The following is an 18,341-nucleotide window of genomic DNA, read 5'->3' on the forward strand; positions in this document are numbered from 1 at the left end:
CAAAACTCTAGTGGAAAATCACTGTCCTTTAATTAACTTGAATGAAAAAGCTGAGCAGTAAAACGTCACTGTTGATACATGTTCGACTAAGTGTGTGGTCAGGCCATTTTCACCTTGTCAAGGCTGTATTTTTACTTGTAACACTTCTTGGTCATCAGTTTTCTTTCTCCATGACTGTCAAAAGAGCAGACACCTGTTAGCTGGGCCTCTACCCGCCTGATCTGTATCTATTATTGTTGTCAGGAAACAGATGTGAGTTCACACACTGGAAAGAAAGTCTGTTTGTGACTGTGGTCATGTGTGTCTGCACGGTATGGCTGTGTGTAAGTGTGTGTTGAACGCACGTTTGCAGGGTGTGGGCGGGTGGGTTTCGGAAAGTATGACTTGGCATTTCCTACACCCGGTTCTGCCCCTGACTATGGGTTAAATGCACGGCCATGTCTGGCCATACTGAATGACACCACGTACACACAAACTGCGGTAGTGCACGTGAGTATACATGTGTGGCTGTGAGATGACCTTGGTAAGCTGTGGTCAAACCCAGAGAGCTGGGTGGGAAGTGGTTTCTTATAGTTTGGCATTTGATCAGACTCTTGAAGTTGGGAAACGACATGCACACAAGATCAAATGTGCAGAGACATTAGGCTTAGTGCACTGTCAGAGTAATGCAATATGAGGTGAGGTTGCTCTGGACATACACACACACACACATGAATCCCAACATTTTGTGTCACCACACAATCGTAGGATAAATTAAATGAATTTGTTCCAGATGATGTAAAACATATAGACTGTGTTAATGTGATGCTCGTACAGCTGGCTAACGCACATGTGTACTGCACATTCACGAACTGATGAGCGCCAAAAACAGCCACCCTGGGAAACGGTGAATTCCCCAAACCGCAGAGTGCATGAGAGGGTGAGGGGAGTCATGGGAAAGCAGAATGCCTGCATGCAGTAGCAGTGAGCAAGCAGCCAGACCTAAAACGGACAGAGAAAAGACAAGGGCAAAGAAATAGACATCCTGATTTGGAGAGGGCGGATGAAAACATCTGATGGTTCAAAGGCTTATGAGTGAGATTTATCCACACGCTGTGGTCGGTCAGCTGGCCTTCCCAGTCTAACAGGGAAGTTGATGACACTTCTACTCCCTGCCTGACACAGTTTGGGAAAACCCAGATCACAGGACAAAGTAGGTGTCGGGGCCTTCAAGGTCTGTGAATGAATTTGGCTCTCCCAAATGTTGGGGCCAAAAGGGTTTGGGAAGAAGAAAGGGTGAACAGCATGGGCAGAAAGTGGTGATCCCTCTGGATCAAGGAGAGAAGGTATCTGGAAGTTCTTACTTTATGATGTGGGAAAACTAAAGTGAAGACTGGATGACTCGTAAATGTTTGGAAAGTTTCAGCCAGTTGGCACAGTTTGCTGACGTCTGTGAAAAACCATAAAGGTCAGAAATCACGCCACACTACTCTGGTGTGTGGTCACTCAGATTACCATGTAAAATCTGTGCTGTATCATATTTCTTCCAATATAAAATGCCTTTTAAGGCTTTCCATTAAAAATAGTTTCACTTTAACCACTATGTGAAACAACATTGTAAAGAAGAAAACAAAACCTGCACCCTACAAATACATTTAAAGCATTAATTGTTTGCAGCAAGACAAGACAATAAAAGCTGCTTTCACACGTACACATCTCCATTGTATCACGCCCGTTGAGCTTACTTTGAAAAATTGATCTGTCCAACCAGAAGCTGCTCTGTTGTATGCAGGATGTTTGTTTAGATGTATAGGTTCTCAGTTCCCTCCATTTAACCCCTCATCTCACACACACTCACTTTCTACCTCTCTCACTCACTCTCTCTCTCTCTCTCACACACACACTTTCATTTTTTTTCATTTAACTCCATTCATTACCCACGTCTGCTGAGTGAAAGCGAAGCACCTCTTTCGAAATGATTACAAAGCTAGACAGGTGAGCAAAAACAAATGTTTTCTATTCATATGTTGTGTATGTCATGATGCACGTTATCAGAGTGCACATGCATACAATTCAATATGGGAAAATATTTTTTTGATCATTTAATTCTAATATCTGATAATCAGCAGCGCAAATTAGAGTAACACTGTAAGTCCTTAGAAGCGTGACTTTAGGTTTGTGATTTAATTCATGTTGAACTGTCCTGGTTTCACTGAAATTAGTGAAAGCGAGAGTGAGAGCAGTGAATGTTAGCCATGTTCTGACTGTCCATTGCTCACATTTGGTTAACCACAGGTTTTACATGTGTTTGCCATTGTTAGTTATTAGAATTAAGCTTGAAGCCACATGTGAGTCACATGAATACAAACACGTTACTGAGTTAGTTTCATGCGTTTCGTTATGTTTGTCGAAGAAAAAAAGATAATACCCTAATATCTCCCGCTAAAATTGTTGGTATTTTGATGATGATGATAATTTCTGTAAAACTAAAATATTCATGAATACTGTTCTTCCTGCACTACAACCTTATAAGTCAAAAAATAACATCATTTCTCTATTTGTCTCAGTGTACTCTTGCCTCAAAAAAAGTTCATCTTCCATTACAAGAATGTGCGCTGGGCAAAAGGGCGACATGAGACCTACCTCTGCTTTGTAGTGAAGAGACGAGTGGGCCCCGACTCCATGACCTTTGACTTTGGACACCTCCGCAATCGCACTGGCTGCCATGTAGAGGTGAGTAATGAAGGTGGAAATAGGAGAGCATATTCTGTGGGATAGGTGTGTTCAGGGGAGAAAATAACAAATGAATTTATAGTATGTTCACAATAATGTAAATGTGTCCTGTGTCTCCATAGATGCTGTTTCTGCGCTATCTGGGAGCCTTGTGCCCCGGTCTGTGGGGAAATGGAATTGCTGGAGAGAGAAGGCTAAGTTACTCCATCACCTGGTTCTGCTCCTGGTCTCCCTGTGCCAACTGCTCCATCAAATTGGCCCAGTTCCTCAGCCAGATGCCCAACCTCCGCCTCCGGATCTTTGTGTCTCGTCTTTATTTCTGTGACATGGAGGACAGCCAGGAGAGAGAGGGTCTGAGATTACTGAAAAAAGCTGGAGTGCAGATCACAATCATGAGTTACAAAGGTGGAGGCATTAATCTGTGTACATGTGGAATAAATATAAAGATCGTGCAGACATGTAGTATATGACCTTGAGAGACAGAAAGGAATGGAAGATTCATCCAGCCAAATTCCACGTAAAAGCCTTTTTTCCTCCATTATTAAGTTGAATATTCTTTTCTTTTTTTCTCTTCAGATTTCTTTTACTGCTGGCAAACATTTGTGGCTAAGAGGCAGAGCCGCTTCAAGGTCTGGGATGAGCTGCACCAGAACTCTGTTCGCCTTGCCAGAAAACTTCACCGCATCCTCCAGGTAGAATATTTACCATATCGCATATTTTCATCAGCCAACATGATTTGATTAAATGATGTGCTTAAAATTCTAATTATTTCTTTCTTTCTCAGCCATGTGAAACGGAAGATTTGAGAGATGCCTTCAAACTCCTGGGACTGTGAAACATACCACACCTGTGACATTCTGTTGTCATATGACCAGATTTGTTCTTATGTCTGTTCAGAACATGTTGGTCCATCACTACAACTGCTATACTGAGATTAAAAGCAAAAAATAAGACAAAAAGTGTTCATGGGGCAGGGGCATTTTAAATGGACTTTGAGGGAACTGGGGATCCTATAATGACCATATTAACAAAGTAGGTAAATGGCATTTGGCTGAGTTATGGTGTAGTTAAAGAAAACAAAACAAGGTTTAAATGGGTTTTCACAAAATTGCTGTCGCTATGGTCTAATGTAGTCAGCTGTTCTCAGCGAAGAACTCCAGGCAGATGCCTGCTTTGCTTAACCTGTTGCAATGTCCATGAAGTAATAGCAAGGCTTTGAGTGCTGGATAGCTGCTGCTTACTGTTTCTGTAGCATTACTGTTTCTAAATATATGAATATACAAAATGATGTATTGTGTTGTGTCCATGATTGTAGCTTGAAAGTAGTTAGCCCGGATACTTAAGAACTCTTTATCTAAATGCTAGTAATAAAACCTCACCGTAGTGCATCACACATAGTCCAGTGATAAAGTGGGGAACAGTGGTTCATAATTAACCAGCAGAAGCAGAGATATCCTGGATTTATATATTGTAATAGGCAACAAGCCAAACCATATTTGTTTTGTGTCCCCTCTAGGCTGGCAAATAGCCTCAGTTTGTGCTTCTTAAATGTTAGCACATATTTGGATCTGCTTTAAACTCTGCAAATTCAAGTGCAGGTAGGTAAGAATTAGTGACATCACTGGCGAGTGGCGACACTGCAGACTCCAACAAATGGAGGACTTCTTCACTCATCCCTCCCTTTGGCTTTGCATGCCAGAAAGGATGTAAATACTCTTTCACAACTTACATTTTAGTCATCCTCTCCTTCTTCTTCATTGGTATACAGTGGCCTTATGGGGCAGTGCTGTGCTTTGTTTTTTGTGTAATAAGCCTCTGTTTCAAAATCAGAAACACACACTGTGGTTGATTTGTACATTCAGGCTGCTGTAGAAACATAGCAAACAAGATGGAAGACTTCTTTTTACAGGCCAATTCTTGCCTAAAGCGAGGAACACACAACATAACTTTCACAGTCATTACTGATTTAAATAGACGTGGAGTACACACTAACCAACTGATTTCAGCAGATGTTTTTTAGACTGACTATTGTGCCTCATGGGGGATCACAGACTATATGATTTGTCAAACAAACTGAATGCATCAAACTCAAATAGTTGTTTTGATATTCTGACTACTACTCGTCGTCTTCATCTTCTGATGCTATTTCCTGTGTCCGACTCCTACGTGCTCTTTTTCTTTGGCTGTTGCCGACATGTGTTTGGAGTTGGGTCCAGTCAGCTCAAAAAGATTCAAACATGTTTGATTGACTGCAACTGAGGTCGGGTCAGGTCTGTTACCTTCTTACATTTGCAGATTTGAGCCTTTACCCCTTACACATTAACAGATTTCTGTGTCAACTAGCCATGATAACTGTCCCCAACTGATTGGTGCAGCCCAACTGTGAATCATGGGTAAAATTAGGCAAAATAATAGTGTGTCTCCAGGTTAAAGTACACAAAAGCCTTATTCTAATGCTAAGAAACCCAAAGAAGTCTTATTTTAAAGCAATAATACTTATGTATGGAGTAGTATATAAAAGTGTTATCAATAAAAAAATCACTACCTTTATGCACAGATGGTTTGAAGCTTCAGAACAGTGTCAAATGTTTTAGGACCTTGGGTCCAATGTCTATCCAGCCCAGTCCAAAAACTTTGAAATGACCTAAATAACCAACAACAAAACAGACAATAAAACAATAAAATACAGTAGAGAATATAAAATATATACATATGTAAACAACACAAATAAACAAGCCGTACAATAAAAACAACACAAACAGGTCAAATCAACGTCTCATACTAGGTCGAAAGCCAAAGAGTTAAGAGTTTATAAATAATAAATGCTAATAAATGAGCAGCACAAACCTGACCCTCTAAATGGTCACTTCTTCTTGTTTTGAAGTTAAAATGTTGTCATTTCTGAGCACACGCCAAAAACAAGTGTTTTCTTGGAGGTGAGTTGACACAGCTACAGCTACAGCTAGTGTCCTTTAAGCTAGTTCATGTGTAGTTCATAGTGGAAGTGAAGCCTAGCATTGTTGCCCTGACACATGTAAGTCAACAATGTGTGCGACTATAATCCTTACAACTGTACCGTTGGCAACAAAAAAGGGTGGAATGCCTCTTTAAGGACGTCACTGAAGCTGGCGGTGTAAACAGCTTGTGCGCGAATACGCCGTCTTTTACGGTCCCGCCGCCGTTAACGTTACTCTCGCCGTCACCACCAGCGGCGTACACCGACCGAGTAAAAGTCAAGATGGCGACCGAGGGTCAAAGCGAGTACGAGTCTGTCCTCTGTGTCAAACCCGAAGTGAACGTTTACCGAATCCCACCGAGAGCCTCCAACCGTGCCATCAGGTGAGGCGAAGGTGATGGAGGGATGGAGGGAGGGAGGCAAGGAGGGCAGCGAGCGGCCTGACAGCGAGCTTTGTGACCCAGCTGCATCCGCGAGCCGCGCCGTTGCCTCGGCGACTCTATTAGCCGAGCTCATCCCTTAATCACGCAGCCTCACGACATTGCGGTCACTGTTTGTGTACGCGGTGTATTTTATTTGACAAGGTCATGATGGGGAAGTAATGCAGCTCAATGTTAGGGTTTGTACCTGCACCACACGGACTATACACATTGGTTACATCCCTGTCAGTGTCCGTGTGTTTGTATTCTTTCCTCCAATGGCTCGTCTGAGGAAAAAACAAGTCCAAGCAATTGAGAGAGAAATGTGTATGGAATTATGCAAGAGGAAGATACGCTTTTTTATATAATTCAATGAAAAATCGATGAGGAGAGGAGCTGGGGACAGTGGAGGCAGATGTGTGTGCAGATGTGTGTGCAGATGTGTGTGCAGGTACACGAGATAACCAACTCCTTATTTTGGAGAGAATTCTCATGGAAAACAATTGCAAGAAACTTTCAGACACTAGAAAAAAAAAGGCTCTAAGGTTGGAACAGGACAGGGTATCACACTGCTGGAGGAATAGATGGAAAAATAATGCAGGTTATTCGCATGTGTTTTGTTCACATGGAGCAGTAAATGTGATTTAGGCAGGGGTGAGGAGGTCATTGGAAGGCCTTCATAATTCCAGCAGGCTGAATAATGAATAGAACAAAGACGCACCTGTGTTGAATTCTAAGAATCGCAGCATTGAAACAAGTTGCAACGGGTTGAAAGAATCCAAGATACAGTTAAATGGAAGGAAACAATTCAAGAAGTGCAAAAATATGGAGATGATCACTCTCAGAATAAGCAATTTGAATGAAAGTGGAATATGGTTGATGGTGAATTACTAGAATCAAAACTGTATTCTGTTTTATATTGTATTTCTGTAGAGGAAACATGAATGGTAAACTTGAAACGTTAAGTGTGTCTTTAAGTAAAATAAAGGGAATTATACTTTATTTTACTCAAGAGATTCTCATTTGGTTTTTGTTTGTCCCTTTATTTGGCAGAAAATCTTTCCGCGAGCTGTTAAGACGAGCCAATGACTCTGTCTTTTATTTTGCCTTTATTAATTAACTACAGGAGATGTGTTTAAGGTTTAGTTCATTTTGCATTTCAGCCTGATCCACTGCATCTGAGTGAACATGACTCTAACAAATCAGTAGCATGGGGCTGACTCCCCCATGAGGCACGTGATTGGTTAACCAGTGTCCATACGCACAGTGGGTCAGGGTGATGATGTAATATTTCAGCCTAAGGTCAAGGTGAGTGATGCCGTAGTCATGTTTGGTTGACACAGAGTGTAGCTGACCGCGTGTCTGTGCGTGAGACAAACCATAACAGTGACACACACACACACGCAAACAAAACATTTTCTTTTCCCTGTGGTCTGTTTGTGTTGCCTGTCTTTGTCTTCCATGTCGACATCAGTCTCAGTAAACTGTTGTCACCAACCCTCCTACATCATACCGTCTTGCTGACTCTGTGTATGTGTGTGTGTGTGTGTGTGTGTGTGTTCCAGGGCAGCCGATTGGAAGCTGGATGCTCCTGACTGGACGGGACGCATGCGTGTGACGGCCCGGGGGAAAGTGGCCTATGTGAAGTTGGAAGACAAAATCTCTGGTGAGGGAGCAGCAGACGGGACAGCTCCTTTGTTTACTGGCACTGTCGCTGCTGTAAATTATTTCACTGTGTAGTCTCGTGCTCACCGTCACCCTCTCTGTTACTCATCTCTTCCAAGGTGACCCAGCCCACATTCAAGCATGCAATTTTTTTTTTTTTGTTAAAAAGCAAACAGCTTGATAATCTCTGTCTGTCTGTGTTGGAGTACTGAAAGGACTTCTCCTCAGACTAAACTTGACATTTGCACATTTCGCACATGTGACTGTTTACAAGGAGTTCATTTTATTTTATCGTCCACATAAAATATGAAATGGCACATCCTATTTCAAACTTTATGCATTCCTACTTACAGACAAATGTTTATTGGCACAAACTGGAACGTACTTCCCTGAACTGAACTGTTGGTGTTAGAGCTCTGACATTAAAGCTCAAAAATAGTCGTAAAATGTAGAGTAATGTGCAAAATCTTGTAGCAATGCTAAATATGTAATTATATCTGAAGCCCTTTATTAGAATGCAACCATAGAATACAGGAAATATGTATGAAAAAACTGATTCTACAAACTTAAGTGTCAAATATGTAGTGTGACCCACCCTACACTTGAACAAAACCAGAAGCATGTCTCTCTCTTAATCCTGACTTGGAACTCTAATTAATGTCATAGTTAAAACCTGTGTTTGTGCCACTATTTCATGTCAAAAATACCTGCTATTACACCAGGTTTATTCAAGACACGTTTGAGCATATACACATGTTATATGAGTTAAACTCATTGGAAGCTTGTTGATGTTTGACTTTCAGTCACATCGTTCTATTCGAAAAGTCCAAGCTCTTTTGTACAATCACAATATTTGTCAGACATAAAATCAGAAAGGCCAACAATGGCCTATCTTAGGTGTGATTTTTGATAAATCCATGTCCTCAGACGTTCACTGCAGGCGTCTAATGAAAAACTGCTTCTTTCACCTCCGGAACATTTGAAAGCTGAAGACCTTGGTAACAAAACCTGAGCTTGAAATGGTCATACATTCTCTTTTCATGCTTTTTACTAAAGACAGTAGTCGACCGTCTTCAGAACGCTGCAGCAAGAATTTTAACTGGGACAAAGCGAAGGGGGCACATTACCCCCATTTCAGCTTCCCTTCACTGGCTGCCAATCGATTTTTAAGTTAACTTTTAGAGCTTTGCGTGGCCAAGCCCCACCTTTACATTTCCAATCTTCTTAGGCCGTACTCCCCCAGCACGTTCCCTGAGGTCATCAGAACAAAGACTCTTGATGACCCCATGTACTTCCCTTTCCCCTGTGCTGTATGGACTCTGTTGATTCTTTTAAGAAGGAGTTGAAAACTTATCTTTTTAGGCAGGCTTTTACTTTAGGGTTGATTTTAATTTGTGTATGGCAACTGTGCATAGTATGTGTTCTTATTTGTCCTTGCTGTAGTATTATATTTGTGATTGTAGAGCACTTGATGATTAATTTTATCTGTGAAAAGTGCTACACAAATGTGCTTTACTTAGTTAGTTACTAAGACTTTTGCACGTTACTGTAAATGCTTGTTACCTCTGATGATGATACATGTTATTATCTATTTTGATCTGTTCTGCAGGGGAATTGTTTGCACAGGCACCAGTAGAAGAATATCCTGGGATCACAGTGGAAACAGTTAGTGACTCCAGCCGTTACTTTGTGCTCCGCATCCAGGATGACAGTGGTGGGTGACTGGTTTGATGCTAAAGCCTTAATTGTTCAGTAAATATGCTGAGAATACAGAGGATATGTGTTTGATGGGGCAGTGATGCGGGTCTATTAATAACCTTGTTTTTTCTGCTTCATGTCACTCATAGGCCGCAGTGCATTCATAGGCATTGGATTTAGTGATCGATGCGATGCCTTTGACTTCAACGTTGCACTTCAGGACCACTTTAAGTATGCAGCTGTTCCATCGTGAATCATAAACTCATTCAACAGTGAATAGGTTCTGCTCACTTTGGTTATCTTTAATCTTTTTGCATATTTGTCTTTCTTCCTGTTTTTCTTAGGTGGGTGAAACAGGAAGATGAGTTCAGTAAGCAAGCGCAGGCTCCAGACTTGACTCCCAAACTGGACCTGGGCTTCAAAGAAGGACAGACTATAACGCTCAATATTGGGGTGACTTTTATTTTTATAATATTACATTTTTTAATTTCCATTCTATCTGTATGGAGCTCAATCATAATCTACATTTACATAATAGGTAAGGTTGAAACTATGGATATGGCTCAATACCACTTTTTCATGTCCAATACTGTATGATATCACTGCCTTGAATGTCTAACAATATCAATATCAGTCCAATACTCAAGTTTTTCCTGTTGAATGAATCATTGTCAAGCGTTTGCTTTTGGAGACTGAACCAGCAGAGGTGTACTCAATGTTTTAACTAATGAAATCATACCAAGTGACCATGAGGAGGTTCTTACTTTTAATCTGAAGTCATAAAGAGATGCTTCATGTTCTTTGTATTGTGGTTTTATGAGGTATTAGCTGAATGCACTGCACGGCCTGTTAACCATGCTTCTACTGCATATCTGCTGATTACATGGATGTCATCGGATAGAGGATGAAATATAGATGATTTTAACCCTCATAAAAACTACACCTTTTTAAGTCAGTGATATCTTGATAATATTTTGGCTGCTTTTCTTACTGTTGGACAGCTTTTTCCAGCTGGAAACTCAAGTTTGTAGTAGTTATTTTGTAGTTAGCCTATAGAGGTTTTTCTACTGCCTCCTTATTGTTTGTCATGTAAATCTAAATTCATGACTTAAAACTCCAAAATCACAATGTAATATAAATTATATTAAAGTGGATTAACAACTTCTGTGTGATGTGATATAAAATGACTGTTGTGCAGGAGAGTGAGCATTTAAGGTCCGTGTTGATAGTATATGTATCTTCAAATTCAAACTCACACAGGGTCACCCACTTCTGTTTTCTCATGTTGATTATTTTCTATAGCAATCCAAAAAGAAGGACAGGTCTCGTCCTCAGAGTTCCGGTGGTTTCGGGCTCCTTCCTCCTCCGCCTGGGGGAAAACTAGCACCACCGCCTTCGTCCAGATCTACTAATCACAACACACAACCGTCTGCAGGAGTGAGCGACACTGGTAGGCGACTATATAAAGTGTTCATTACATTCTGTCTCGGATATTTTTCTACATACACATGAGCTTTTATGTGGGATGTAGATAGCTAAAAGTTTTTGCAAAGACTTCTAAAGTGTCTATTTAGGAATAAATAGATTAGAAAAGTAACAAAAGCTTCAGTTTTCTTATGTTCTAAAATCACATCCATCACCATCCATCACCAAAGTAAGTTTTTATAAAATAATAAACAATGTATATCTATATTTAATCACCTAAAAGCATCATTCTGGTCATAAAAATCAACAGTAACTATGTTTTATATTTGCAAAATTAAATGATCCGACTGCTTCGACCTGCACGGTGTCGTCTCTGAAAGTAGAAGAAGAAGTTTCACTTCCGCTTCAGTAGTAAACAAACACTGCACGTCTCTCCTCGTCCCCTTCGCTGTCCGCTATCCGTCTCATTTTTGTCTGTGAATGCAGCAGTAACAAAACACAAATACATCACGTTGACGTGGATCAGACGCGTGATGGCGTCATGATCGGATCGACTGTTTGTATGAACACCGATCCGAATGACGATCGACATGTGCCAGCACTCTTGTTCGGAATAAAATGTCTTTCCGAAATGGGCTGTATCGGAGCGGATTGGCACGTCGCATGACATATTATATAGTTACTGAGAATTTGAGGTCATGAAGGTTTTTCCATGTGATCATATAAACTCCACATCAAACTCAAATCCTACTTTTTGGCACATGCATGCGTCACATCCGTGATAAGCATAACACTGTACTCACACCTGAGGGCAACGCCGGCAGTCACAGGCAGGTTTTGGGAAGTGTAAACAAAAAGGGAGCATTTAACTTCGTTATCCCACTAATTCACAGCTTTATTTCCGTTTTGGTTGTGGAGAGACACAACAGTTTGAATTCTCACTGGGGCATGGAGTGTGACCTGACGGTGGCCACTTAGAGGTCTCGCGTTATGAAAGCTCATGTAAATGGTGAATATGAAGCAAAGGAAAGTTATGTGTTTGATGAGAGCTTTTATTTCCTTGGCCCCTTCGTGGTCAGCTATAAAGCTGTTTCCAATGGAGCGCTTGTATCCACAGTCTTTACAGTGAAGGTGGTGCGTGCAGTGTTATGCTGACCTGTAGTAATTCTAGCCAAAACTATGGCAGGTACACTCCCCTTGTAAAACACTGTTTGAATTCCATTTTTAAAAATATGGTTGCCCCTTTGTAAAAGACTGTGGATCACGTTGATTTATTTTACAATATGAGAATGTCATGTAGGTGTGCGCGGCGTTTCATTTTCATGTGCTGAGGTTAGGAGATGTCTATCAGAGACACTTCTGAATACAGGTGAGGTTTTGTTCAGGAGTAATTTGTCTGCACAGATCAGGTCCTGATTTCTCAGGATGCTACAGGTTTTTATGGGAGTTCCTTCCTGCAGTTTAGTAGAAAATTGAGTAATAAGTTGTGTGGGTTTCTTTTGGCTTCTTAGTGGTTTATGGAACAAAAAGAAGTTGACTTCTTAAAACCTCAATACCTCATGTTTCTTCATTACTGCGTGAACTGAACCCCTTTAGGCAAGGCGGCTTTATTTATAGAGCACATTTCATCACGTAGAAACACAGGCCACATCCACACAGAAAGAGAATTTTCCCTATATGTTGTTTTTCTTTTTCATTCTTAAAAGGTTTTCCGTCAACATGGCGTTGTTTCAAGAAATGTCTTGAGAAACACACAGAGGTGGCAGAGGCTCCCAGGAAGCTGGTTCAGTGTGGATATAAAGCAGATATGATAAAAAAGACTTTTTTAAATTCTCCTAAACTCACTCTCGTGTGTACGGAGCCTTAATGTGCTTTATATAGACGTAAAACAACTTGAGTTCAGCTCAGGGTCCAGGATGACAGCCAGGCTTGGTGATGCAATAAGTCAATACTTGGAGGTTACATTTCAGTCTTCACATCAGTTGAAGGGACGTGTATGGTTGTGTTTACCTGTGGACTTGACCAGACACAGTGAAATGTCAATTATCTGTTATTGTTTTAACCACCAGGTTGTTTGCTAAACCTGGACTCCAGTAACTCCAACTCAGTGGCTCCGTCCAGCACCACAGCCAGCTCTGACCTGTGGGGAGACTTTGACTCTGTTTCCTCGAAGTGAGACGACATACGACCCTTCTACTGTCTCTGTGTGCAAAGCTATGCGGCACATTTTGCAGCCATTTCGGGGTCCTGTATCTGACCTTACGTGAGTTTCTTGTTTGTTTGTTTTGTTTTCGTTCAGTTTCTCATGTCCTTTGTTCTGACTTTCGTCTGAGAAAACGCCCGGATCTCAGAGCACATGTGTCCTACTTGTGTCATTCTCACTAAAGGTTCTTCTCTCCCTCTGTCTGTCCAGTCTAACGTTGTAGTTTCCATTTTTGAATCCTACATTTGCGTTTACACTTTCCTCACTGTTCCAGTGGTTTATTTGCTAATTTATATTGTAGAATTGAAATAAAAGAACTATGATAGAAGGGTTAGAAACATCTGATGAGGGGAAACTAATTAAATACAATAATGAATGAATTTTATGTACAGAGAATATTTATTCTAAATGTATATATTATCAGCAGTTTGTAAGTATTGCCATCGCTGTTGTCACCTGTATGTACTGTAGCTTCTTTTTCTTCAAGTCTCCAGCAGTGGGACTGAAAATATGCACTGACAGTCGGCTCTGTCTTTGTAGTTAGTGATGTATAATCCATATTTAACACAGGGATCATCAAATAATAGATTCTCGGTTCATGTGAAGTTTACCACGAAATGATTTTACTTGAAAGAAACCAGTTGAGCTGTAACTGATTTATGGGGTAGATGTGCTCTCTAGCACTCTCTAGTGGGCCTTTGTGGGTTTAGAGCATTAACTTTGAGGATTTATCATATCAAGATGCAGCTTTTGATCACATGTTTTGTTTCAACAGTTTTTAAGTGTAAAATCATGACAGAGAGTTAGTCGAGTAGGAGTGTTAGGTCATGCAATAGGATCTTAACAAATAGAAGCGAGGCATTAAGTGCTTTTATCGTCGCCTCAAGGGTAAATAAAGATGATTTAGTTCATGTTATGTCATAACTACTCAGCACAGCTGTTAAAAGCTGCGACTGGTGAGTCATCTGTGTCACGACCTGTTTCCTCCTCAATGAATGGGTCTGTGTTTCTGCACTGGGATGGGCCTAACCTCCTTAATACTTCCTGAGAAGGTGAGCAGGTTGCAGACCTCAGCATGTTGTACTGTACAAACAAGCTTTTGACTGTGAAGATCTGATGTTGTTCAATTTATGATTCCATGCAGACAAATGCAAAACGTAGTCAGTCCGTGTTTGACGTTGTGTTTTTGTTATGTACCAAGAGATGGTCTCGTGTTACACCGATATCACATGCGCATGTGTTGTGACAGGTATGCGGTGAGGAGTGGTGCTGTGGTGGCGGATTGACACGCACAGAGTGTGTGAGTGCTTAACAGTGTTTGTCAGTGTTTGTTTACTGTTCAAATGATATGCATTTCTCCCAAATGTTACGTGATATTGAGACTGTATATGTGTATGGAGATGTGTATGGAATTGAATATGCAAAGAAAAACATAAAGATATAATTTAACGACCATAACGTTCATTTGTTTTTACTCATTAAGTTAAAAAAAAAAAAAGAGGAGCCGATCATGAACAGATGTATCTTTATTTGAACGTATACTATAGTGCATTTAATTGTAGATTGTCAGTAAGCGTCGTACAGTTCCTTACTACAGAGTAGGTCTGTCTTTGGTCAATGAAATGACTCAGTGCTGCTATAGGTCCATTACTACAGTACCCTAAAGGCGTCGTAAACCATCAAAGACATGATCTGTGTCCAACACATGACATGAGCACACCTTCAGTGTTCACACACAGTTAAACGACAAATACATAAACATAGATATGACTCAGCACACAGGCGTGTGTTAGAGAAACAAATGGACCCCCAGGTGTTGAGCTGTGAATATATAGTGTTATGGGCTGTTTTTATGACAACGCCCCTTCTCGGGCTCTCCATCCTCACCGGTGGTCAAACCATCATCCCTGTCCCCGTCAGGCCTTGTTTGCCCAGGTTTTGCCGTTGCTACGGCGATTGCGACAGCGTTTCCTGTTAGTTGACCTCTGAAAACGCTTGGGCCACCCAGACAATTCTCTGCATTGCTCAGCTGCAGCGTCCAAAAGACAGACAGACAGAGACAGATGTATGAGCGTGCACCCAGATATCGTGGCTGTGCGTGTAGATTCGAGCGTCTCACCTTTCAGATACTCGTCCTGCTGGCACACCGTCCTCATGCAGATCTCTTTGTTGATCACGTAGACACGAGGGACGCTGCATCAGAAACAGGACCCAACATGAGCAATCAGTGTCGCCTAGACCGACTGACCTGGCACAGCTACACTTGACACAAACCTGCTTTGCCAGCAGTTTTATGTAAACAAATTATGTACATGTACACATGCAACAAACACACTTTTATTTAACAATGATTGTTTTGTCTCCACTTAATTTATATTTCTATATTACACTCGGCTGCATTTATAAAGTAGTCGTCTCATGAACGTGCGTATGACATGTTTGTGCAATCATTTCCTGCTGACATGGGATGTTTCTACGTTATAAATACTTTTTTTAGACATTAAGTTTAACCTTAAAAAAGCTCCCTCAAACTTTGTGGAACTTAAGTGGAGCTGTTAAGTCCAGTATATTGTGTATTTAAATATGTGCATCAGCACCTACCTGTGTGTCGTAAACAAGAAAGTATAATATAATATATATATAATAATTGTATAATATTTAATTTTGATAAAGCAGAGGCACAAAACAATATAAAAATAAAGCACTTAAGATGCACATATGAAAATGTCTTTAGCAGTTAGCTTTAACTAACAACTTAAGATGACCTGGATGACCGAGAACGTGTAGGGAATTATAAAGTGTGAATTCATTTTACTAAATTAAGTTCATCTTTTGTTACCTAAAAACCTGTGACTCTTGTTTTGATTTAAACTATGCTTGAGTAGCATATGCAACGTGAATGTGTAGCTTTAAAATTGCAAAATTTTATGAAAAAAAATTGAGGTTTGTTGTTGATGTTATACGGCTGTGTTTTTTTTTTTCAGCAGTAGAATTAACTTCTGAAACTTATGGACGCTTCTTTGTGTTTTCAGTCGTCTATACTTCACCAGCTTTAATGTTGCTGTTGCCTCAATTTTTCTCGACATAAAAGAAACCCACTTCCTTTGTGCAGCAGAGAGTCGTGTGGAGCTGACAGGCTTCAGCTGCATTGAGGGAACTCTTGAATGCAACAGACATGGGTTTTAAATGTAAAAGTGCTGTGACGTTTTATTCTGAAAGTCCCACAGCTCACCTGTAGAAACAAACACTGCCAATGCATCTCTTGACAGGCTTGTGAACCGAGTACATCCTGGTGCAAGCATACATCTCCTCCCTACAGTCTGCCGAGACAGAGGAAACATGTCGTGAGACTGCGTGACTTACAAGTACAAAATGAAGTGTACAAAACTTGGGTGAGTATTTGTGCTCGAGAGCTCATGGGGCCCTCCTCAGAGGTCATGTCCAGTCTGCAGTCACTCACTGGTTGGCAGGGTGCCTCCCGGCGCCTCATTGGTCTCTAGAAACAAGGAGAGAAAACATTTCGGCGTTGACCCACGTCAGTGACTCACAGACTGACAGATGTCATGAAACACAACTTGTCCTGATCTAAACTGTGACTTGTGAGGAGAAGAGCGTTACCAGACTCCGGGGTTTGGGCTACAGCTGTGAGCACTGTGGAACAGAAACCACATGAGGGGAGTGTTTCACAGCATAAAAACAAACACACAGCGACTCAACCGTAATTAAACAAGATGATTTGTGTGTTCTGTTTGGCAGCGTTACCGTGGAAACTGCAGAGGAGCAGGGCCACTGGAAGGCTGCCCATTCCTTCAACTTGTAAGAGGCGCACGCTTTTACGAGCTGGAGGAAACCAAAGAGGAAAAGAGTCAGGATGATTTCACAAAGTGGAACTGTTCAATTTTCTCTCTTGGGATTTTTGTGCTGTTTATGTTTCCTTTAATCCTCGTGCATATAAATGCTCCCAACATTCCAGCTCACTGTAATGTTTTCCCTGCAGCTTTGCTCCAGCTAAAAACACAGAGAGCAGTGCTATGTTTTTGGGTAACAGACAAGTTGTCATCGTTATAGAAAAGTGCAGCCTGATGTCATTTTGCTGTGGAATAATATTTTCTACTGTACTGGAATTATTAGACAGCATGTAAACAGCTGCATAAGGGGGGTAGTGGAGCAACTTAAACACAGATTACAATAAATGGAGTCCGGAATCATTTCCCTCTCTGCTTCTGAAAATGTTATTTCCTCTCTCCTTAAGCCCCTGTCTTTCTCCTTCTTGTCCTTCCCTCTCCCCACTCCCACTGTGCATCATTCCTCTTGTGATGTGTCAGTGCAACATTAGAGTCCAAGATGTGACTTCTCACAAAAGAATGTGTTTTTTTTTTATGTGAGCAACCCCCCCCCTCCACTCCTCCATTGTTACAGTCGCACATTGTTTAATAGCTATCTTTTCATAGAAAATGTCAGTGGACGACCATCACGTCAATGTGAACACGGCACCTTTGACACAAGTTGTGTCTCATCTCATCACACATTCGTAATTACTGAAAATCAAAGCCTGAATTGTTCTGCTGTAGCTCTGTTGGCTTGTGCGTGACATGTTTTCCACTGTGTGCTGAAGTCTGCATGCCACAAAGAAAGAGCAATATTCTGAAGTGCGCCCGTTAATCACTACTCAACTTCACGTTTTCATCGCAGATATCATTCCACGAATGTCTTTGGATGCAAGCTATGTTTTAATCTGCAGGTGTTCCATGTGGTTCGCTCCTACACAGTACGTGTCAAATTAAGGTGAAAAGAAGAAGAAGCATAATTTACTTGTACTCACAAGTTTTGCTGTCGTCCACAACTGCTTTAGTTTTATGACTCTTTTGTCTTCTTCTCTTTCCCCTCCCTCCCTCTTCTCATCCCTCCTTCTCCTCCTCCTCCTCCTGTCCTTCCAAACATATCTTGCTTTTTTTTTTCTCATCCTGCTCCAGCCTTTTAAAAATAATGTCTTTTTTCTCTCTTTTTATGGTCACTTAAAACAGACCTCTGTCAGTGTATTATGCAATTATTCATTATTCAGATGAAAACAACAAAATAGATGACAATAGATGACAACACCAAAATAGAAGTTTGCATTAATGTCTAACCATTAATATATTAATGAATGAATGAATGAATGAATGAATAATGAAGCTGCTAATGAACACAAATGAACAGAGGTGTCCAGTCACTCCACTGTGGGGCCTCACGCCTCTCTTTCTGCACTACTGAATATGACCAG

General features: G+C 40.9%; 3 protein-coding genes and 1 long non-coding RNA gene across 6 annotated transcripts in view; 2 read left to right on the forward strand and 2 right to left on the reverse strand.

The window, feature by feature from the left end:
- The window catches only part of LOC122774636, a 36,770-nt gene extending 30,927 nt beyond the window's left edge, over window positions 1–5,843 (reverse strand). For 2 of the 3 annotated variants that reach the window (XR_006361014.1, XR_006361013.1), the window contains exons 1-4: window positions 5,560–5,772; window positions 5,258–5,356; window positions 2,924–3,031; window positions 2,623–2,746 (exon numbers count right to left, since the gene is read on the reverse strand). This is a non-coding gene — a long non-coding RNA (uncharacterized LOC122774636). The other variant, XR_006361015.1, reaches the window with a different exon arrangement.
- On the forward strand, window positions 1,872–3,953 carry aicda (activation-induced cytidine deaminase). The gene is made up of 5 exons (XM_044034086.1): window positions 1,872–1,974; window positions 2,547–2,712; window positions 2,835–3,117; window positions 3,289–3,404; window positions 3,497–3,953. The coding sequence occupies exons 1-5, from the start codon at window positions 1,955–1,957 to the stop codon at window positions 3,545–3,547; spliced, it is 636 nt and encodes a 211-aa protein (XP_043890021.1). The 5' UTR covers window positions 1,872–1,954; the 3' UTR covers window positions 3,548–3,953.
- A 30-nt stretch (window positions 5,844–5,873) lies between the features above and the next one.
- LOC122774626 (adaptin ear-binding coat-associated protein 1-like) lies at window positions 5,874–14,233 on the forward strand. The gene is made up of 7 exons (XM_044034084.1): window positions 5,874–6,051; window positions 7,653–7,753; window positions 9,362–9,466; window positions 9,600–9,681; window positions 9,795–9,903; window positions 10,753–10,900; window positions 12,945–14,233. The coding sequence occupies exons 1-7, from the start codon at window positions 5,951–5,953 to the stop codon at window positions 13,049–13,051; spliced, it is 753 nt and encodes a 250-aa protein (XP_043890019.1). The 5' UTR covers window positions 5,874–5,950; the 3' UTR covers window positions 13,052–14,233.
- Window positions 14,234–14,586: 353 nt separating this feature from the next.
- mfap5 (microfibril associated protein 5) lies at window positions 14,587–17,974 on the reverse strand. Its single transcript, XM_044034091.1, has 7 exons — window positions 17,901–17,974; window positions 16,841–16,918; window positions 16,697–16,729; window positions 16,539–16,574; window positions 16,311–16,398; window positions 15,198–15,271; window positions 14,587–15,107 (listed from the first exon to the last, which is right to left on the reverse strand). Exons 2-7 carry the CDS (start codon window positions 16,881–16,883, stop codon window positions 14,995–14,997), a joined length of 387 nt encoding a protein of 128 aa, XP_043890026.1. The 5' UTR covers window positions 16,884–16,918; window positions 17,901–17,974; the 3' UTR covers window positions 14,587–14,994.
- Between the last annotated feature and the right edge of the window lie 367 nt (window positions 17,975–18,341).

Source organism: Solea senegalensis, linkage group LG9 (genome assembly GCF_019176455.1).
Source record: "Solea senegalensis isolate Sse05_10M linkage group LG9, IFAPA_SoseM_1, whole genome shotgun sequence".
In the NCBI taxonomy this organism is placed as follows: Eukaryota; Metazoa; Chordata; class Actinopteri; order Pleuronectiformes; family Soleidae; genus Solea; species Solea senegalensis.